The sequence below is a fragment of the Bison bison genome, unplaced genomic scaffold, assembly GCF_000754665.1.
Source record: "Bison bison bison isolate TAMUID 2011002044 unplaced genomic scaffold, Bison_UMD1.0 scf7180017864384, whole genome shotgun sequence".
Classification (NCBI taxonomy): domain Eukaryota; kingdom Metazoa; phylum Chordata; class Mammalia; order Artiodactyla; family Bovidae; genus Bison; species Bison bison.
In genome coordinates, this window is record NW_011494956.1 from 9,253,959 (window position 1) to 9,261,051 (window position 7,093).

General features: G+C 40.5%; 1 protein-coding gene across 2 annotated transcripts in view; it reads right to left on the reverse strand.

Annotated features, from left to right (window-relative positions):
- LOC105001781 overlaps positions 1-7,093 on the reverse strand; it is a 61,438-nt gene that overhangs the window by 49,861 nt on the left and 4,484 nt on the right. Inside the window, exons 2-3 of one of the 2 annotated variants that reach the window (XM_010858176.1) lie at positions 5,185-5,413; positions 3,264-3,416 (exon numbers count right to left, since the gene is read on the reverse strand). In XM_010858176.1, coding sequence (XP_010856478.1) covers positions 3,264-3,416; positions 5,185-5,364 — 333 coding nt within the window. In that variant the 5' untranslated portion in view covers positions 5,365-5,413. The remainder of the gene's footprint in view (positions 1-3,263; positions 3,417-5,184; positions 5,414-7,093) is intronic. The other variant, XM_010858178.1, reaches the window with a different exon arrangement.

Below are 7,093 nucleotides of genomic sequence, written 5' to 3' on the forward strand. Positions count from 1 at the left end.
CAAATAGGAAAAGGAGTATGTCAAGGCTGTATATTGTCACCCTGTTTATTTAACTTATATGCAGAGTACATCATGAGAAACGCTGGACTGGAAGAAACACAAGCTGGAATCAAGATTGCCGGGAGAAATATCAATAACCTCAGATATGCAGATGACACCACCCTATGGCAGAAAGCAAAGAAGAACTGAAGAGCCTCTTGATGAAAGTGAAAGAGGAGAGTGAAAAAGTTGGCTTAAAACTCAACATTCAGAAAACAAAGATCATGGCATCTGGTCCCATCACTTCATGGCAAATAGAGAATAGGGAAACAGTGGAAACAGTGTCAGACTTTATTTTTTGGGCTCCAAAATCACTGCAGATGGTGATTGCAGCCATAAAATTAAAACTCCTTGGAAGGAAAGTTATGACCAACCTAGATAACATATTGAAAAGCAGAGACATTCCTTTGCCAACAAAGGTCCGTCTAGTCAAGGCTATGGTTTTTCCAGTGTTCATGTATGGATGTGAAAGTTGGACTGTGAAGAAAGCTGAGCGCCAGAGAATTGATGCTTTTGAAGTGTGGTTTGGAGAAGACTCTTGAGAGTCCCTTGGACTGCAAGGAGATCCAACCAGTCCATCCTAAAGGAGATTAGTCCTGGGTGTTCATTGGAAGGACTGATGCTGAAGCTGAAACTCCAATACTTTGGCCACCTCATGTGAAGAGTTGACTCACTGGAAAAGACCCTGATGCTGGGAGGGATTGGGGGCAGGAGGAGAAGGGGATGACAGAAGATGAGATGGCTGGATGGCATCACTGACTCAATGGACGTGAGTCTGAGTGAACTCTGGGAGTTGGTGATGGACAGGGAGATCTGGCGTGCTGCAATTCATGGTGTCACAAAGAGTTGGACACAACTGAGCGACTGAACTGAATTGAATGATTGATGGTGTTCAAAATCTTTTCAGGTGCTTCTTGGTCATTTGTTTATCTTCTTCAGAGAATGTCTGTTCAAGCCCTTGACCATTTTAAAATCAGTTTGCTTATTTCTTGTTGTTGAGTTATATGAGTTCTTTATATATTCTGGATATTAACCCCTTACCACATATATGCTTTGCAATTATTTTCTCCCTTTTCACTCGGTTGATTGTGTCCTTTGAAGCACAGAAGTTTTTCATTTTTATGAGGTCCGATTCACTTAATGAGTGTGTGTGTGTGTTGCTTGTGCTTTTAGTGTATATCTAAGAAATCACTGCCAAATCTAACATTATGAAGCTTTTCCTCTATGCATTGTTCGGAGAGTTTTAAACATATCTTTTTAAAATGTGTTGATGGACAGGCAGGTTAGGGAGAAATATCCAAAGGTCAAAGAATGAGAAGAAAATGACCCAGAGAGGTATGCGGCCCTGAAGCCAGCTTTCCCTTTTGACAGCATCATTAAAGCAGTAGATTTGGGCTTTGATTTTAATGGATCATACAGTCCAGGGGACAAGGTGAGCAGTCCAACAGGAAATCCTGAATAGAGGTGTGGCTCAAAACATAAAGTGGATTGTAGTGCTATGTCCTTAGAGTAACAAAGAACTAGAAATAAACCCAACTCTTCCCTTCCCCAAAGGATCCCAGGGAAAATGGCCCATCTCAAACTGAGTATATGGAAAAAAATACATCCCCTGAGAACTCACAAAACTAGCCTTAGCACAGGTTTGCAACTTGAATTAACATCACCAGAATGGTTCAAAAAACCTTGAAAGTGAAAGTGTTAGTCACTCAGTAATGTCTGACTCTTTCCATCCCATGGACTGTAGCCTGCCAGGCTTCTCTATCCATGGAATTCTCCAGGTTAGAATATTGGAGTGGGTCATCATTCTTTTCTCCAGGGGATCTTCCCAACCCAGAGACAACCCAGGTCTCCTGCATCACAGGCAGATTCTTTACCATCTGAGCCACCAGGGAAGCCCCAAAGAAACCTTAGATTAAGAACTTAATTTTGGGACTTCCCTGGCAGTACAGCAGTTAAGACTGCATTTCCACTGCAGGGGACACAAGTTCCATCCTTGGTTGGGAAACTAAGATCCTGAATGCCATGTGGTACGGCCAAAAAAAAAACCAAAGGAAAAAAAAAAAAGAAGAATTTAACAGCTCTGAGCGTGTGGTAGAAAAACCTGTAAATATTCTCTGGAGAGAGCTATCTGCAAATCAGAGCTCAAGAAATTGCCATAGCTATTTTTGTCCCCACAAAATATGAATTTACAGTAAAAAAAAAAAAATCACAAAAACATACAAAGGAATGCCCTCATAAGTAAGAACCGGTAGAAGCAAGAGTCAGAAATGTCAGACTCCAAAATAATTCAGATTATTGAAATTATTAGACATAGATTATAAGTTTAAACATTCAGAGAAATAAGGGACTTTCAAAAAGGCTAGGAACTGGAAAAATTAGTGTTTTTTGTGTTCTGTTTGAGTTTTCCTCCACCCCAGAATCATGATTCTGGTGTTGTCCTAGACTATCTTCTAGAAACCTTATTGTTTTGCCTTAAATAATATATAATCCATCTGGAATTGATTCTGGGGTATGATGTGAAGTAGAAATCAAGCTTATTTATCTCCCATATTGTGTATGTTAGCTTATCTTTTTGTCCTCAGTGAAAGGATTTACCTGAATTATCTGATTTGCCCTTGCCAGAAGTAAAGTCCTATATATAACTTAGGACTCACTATAAAGGAAGTTCAATATAAAAAATAATGATATTTAATCTATAAGTGTGTTTTCAGCAAACCATCATTCAAGACTGAAGGCTATGTGTTATACAATAGCAGTCAAAATTAATAAACATGGAGAAATCTTGACAACATAATGTGAGTAAAAGAAGTCATAAAATCACACAAAGTACAATTCACGTAGGTAAGTAAAAATATACATGCATATGTAATAAAAGCATAAAGACATGAATGGGGTTGATACACATCAACTCCAGGCTAGTGGTACCTCCTGGAAGGAGATGGGGGAGAAGAAGAAAGATGGCACTTTAGCTCTTGTATTTGTAAGTATCTTCAATATCCATTCCTTAAAAAGTATATTATGCAACGGTGAGTACATAGATGTCAGTTCTATTATTTTTTGCACTTTTATATGTCTGAAATATTTCACTAAAAATACTTTTAAAAAAGAATAGTTTGGAGCATATCAGTCAACAACCACATAAACTATAGCTGGAACACATGATAATATGCTTACATTCAATTTTAAGGTTAAATGGAGAGCAATTTTTAAAATGCATGACTCACAAGTCTGGCGATCTCTGGGTTGCTCAGTTGAAAGCCCCAGATGCAGATCTCTCTCCCCAGCATGTAACACTCATCCCGAACAGTCATGAGCAAAGGTTCCAAGGAAATTGGTAGGATGCCTGGCGGGGAGTCATCAGGTCTTACCAGTACAAACTAGAATGTTAAAAAAAACTACAGGTGGGCATCATAAACGGAGGTTCATGTGTCCAAATATGTAGAGAAAAATATCATCATTAGACAACATTAGAAGGACATTACTTATTAACTTTGGATCAAGTGTGCATTGGGGTTCAACACAAACTTAGGGAGTTCCTGCCTAAGCTTCATGAAAAGTCCCACAAGGCAGAGATTTTTTTCCAGCAGGCTACTGTCCATAACTGGGTCAGGAAATCAATTTAGTGGGTTGTTACCAGCTTTTTCTTTATTTCTTTAATGAAACAGAAAAGAAGGGAAATTATCTGAGTATATACTATGCAGTAAGGAATAACTGTCTCATGACACTTTCATTTTACTGACGTTCGAAATCAAAATGGAGACCCAACCAAAGCAACCCAACATAAACAGCTCTTAGGGTCACACAGATTCCAGTACTTATATACTGGGTCATAATGTTAATTATATTTCTGATGGTGATTATAATTAAAAATACTTGGAAAATACTGCTGACATGGTTATAAATTTGAATAAAGTTTATGATTAACCCTATGATTAAGTAGTGCAGCCTAATTATAATAACTACAACCAGAAAAAATGAATTAGGCCAATGCAGGAGACACAGGAGACTTGGGTTTGATCCCTGCATCAGGAAGTCCCCCAGAGGAGGGCATGGTAACCCATCCCAGTATTCCTGCCTGGAGAATCCCATGGATAGACCAGCCTGGTGGGCTACAGTCCATGGAATTGCAGAGTCGAACATGACTGAAGTGACTGAGCATGCGCAGGAGCGCAGGTCGGGAAGAGGAGAAGTGGAGAGTGAAAGCCTGAAGGAATATAGTGGGTGCAGGCAGCTTTCCTGAGAATGGGAGTTCAGAAAGAGAGAGAGATTTAGACAGGAACTGTGGGAGGGTTTCTCTGTGGAGGGTGCAATGTAATCACCCTCCCAACCCCAGAAACATTCAGGAAAAATATGGGTGGAATGGATTTGTGTCAAAGTCTTAAGTAATGGTATTTAAAGTACCCATCTCTATCTAATTATTTTGTTTAATTTGTTGTCTTGCTTAACACCCAGCATTTTATGAAATCAGTAGGTATGTGGTTATTAAAACACAGACTGTCTTTCTGGGCTGGTGATAGAGAAGTTGTGAAGCTGGACAGTCCGTCTTTGGGTGCCAGGCTCCCCCTTCTGGTCACTCAGGCGCCCCTTCCTGAGCTGACCACTTAGGCTGGCCTCTCTTCCTCCCCCCTGACATTCAACCAGTAGATTTAATCTCAGAAAAGATGTGACATCAGGTTTTTTTCCCTGATATGCTGTCCAAATGATATGCTGTCTTACTCCAAGTGAGATGGGAGGGGTGTGGGTATTTGCAGGTCTAGCTTGATGGCTTGGACGCATCAGATGTCAAGACAAGGAGACATTCTTTTGGAGGGTCGGGAGTGCTGGCGAGGGAGGTTCTGCAATGATGACAAAAGGGATGCTTTCGAGCTGGACTCTCCAGACATAGAGTGGGAGGAGAGGCAGGCTGGCCGTTCCGGAGGTGAAGCGGGGTGAGAACAGGCAGAGCTGCTCGAAGGATGAAGGACGGGGATGGGCAGACTGGGAGGGAGGAGTGGGAAGGTAGGAGGAGTGCTGAGCAGACTTTGGTGCCAGAGTCAGGCTCTGGACGGCGTGCAGGCAGGAACGCAGAGCGGGCGACCCCGCCAATTCTGGGCTTGAAGGGATTGAGGATCCATGTTCCTTGGTTTCTTGAGAGGATACACTCACCTTCCTGAGAATCCGTTCATGGTTGATGCTGGCTTTCAAGTCCCTTTTGATGGCTGGACACACAGACGTCTGAGTCTGTACACAACGCTTCTCGTATGTTTTCAGGAACTTTTGAAGAATGGAAACAATGGACTGGGGTGCTCCTTTAGTTTTTCGTTTTCCTTGCTTTTCTCTTGGCATTGTTTCATAGCTTTAGATTCCACTTGGATTCTGAGAACTGTAACTTGCCCTGAAACCCAGCACACAGATATCTTTTTAAGGAGGAGATCACACTTTCCCACTAAAAATGAGCAAATATCGCTGCACACCTTCTCTGAAAATCATAAAGTACTTCACTAATCTTAAAATGAGAGTGGAGAATCAGAGCAGAAAATTTCAATTTGCAAGGACTATACTCATGGAAATGGATTCTTTCTTTTAGATTGTTTAAAATGGGGGAAGTTCTTTGAATTCAATTATAAAGGAACACAATTAACATTAGTAGTGAGCTTTAAATACTTCCACGTTCATATTGATTTAAAAGTGGCATAATTTTCTTTTAGACATAATTCCTGCCACGCAGTAATTATAGTGGTTAAGAATGTGGGCTTTGGAAGGTAACAAACTTGGATTTTAGTCTTATCTCCACTACTTGATTTACTGTGTGGCCTTAGAGAAATTATAAACTCTTCAAGCCTCCATTTCCCAATCTGTAAAATGGATTATGGTTGTCATAAAGGTTAAATGAGATGAGTTTATAAAGCACTACACAGTGCCTGGCATGTAGTGATAAGGAAACATTTTTATTATTATTGATGTTATTTTTACTCTGCTGGCTGAAAGAGTCAGTTCTAATTTTTGTCAGTGGGATTGCTGGATCATACGGAATTTTTAGTCTTTTAAGGAACCTCTATGCTGTTCTCCATAGTGGCTGCACCAGTTTACATTCCCACCAACAGTGTAGGAGGGTTCCCTTTTCTCCACACCTTCTCTATCACTTATTAATTTGTAGCACAAGTTTTTGTTTTATATATTTTGGCACTATGGTATTAATACTGGGTACTTACAAATTTAGAACTGATAAATTTTCCTAGGAGATGTACTCTTTTGACGTTACTTAACATCCCTTTTTGTCTCTAGAAATGCTTCATGTCTCAGAGTCACAGATCCCAAAATGTACTGAGATGCGTGGAGGCACTGCACACTTTCAGGGCGCTTGGGGATGTTTTAAATTTTCAAGGGAAAGCTAGCGTCATCTGTTAGAAGCCATACGAACTACTGGGGGTAGTCCACATTTTCAATTTAGGTCACACTTGCATTGGTATCCTATTGCTAGAAATTAGCCCATCACAAGTGAAAAACATTCTAAAAAGGGAGAGTAAACCCAGTAGAATGTAGAGACTCAGGTACTTGGGTAAGGAAAAATCATATTCTTAATAGCTCTGGTTGGGACTTTATAGATTATCTAATCCATGTAAGCTATCACTGGGATGACCCACTGTCTCAGGACTTTAAGTGCTAAAACCAGGAAAATACTGGGCCAACCAAAATGGCTCTTCACCCTACCACTCACCCGACCCATGGCCAGCACCCAGTTGTAGCTCCAGCATTCTGCTCATAGCTCTGCTCCAGCAGCTCCTGCAGAGCAACCAGACTTGGCAGCTACCCAAAACCTACTTTTCATCTTGGGGCTGGTCTAACTTCTTCTTTTATATGGAACAAAAATGAGGCCCAGGAAGGGAGAGAAGGGATTTGCTCTGGCTGAAAACAGAACTGAGCGTACTGATTCCCAAGACCATTAAAAAAAATTTATTGGCATATAGTTGTTTTACAGTGTTGTGTTAGTTTCTACTGTACAGCAAAGTAAATCAGTGAATCACTGAATCAGCTATATATATATATATATATCCCCTCTTTTTTGGATTTCCTT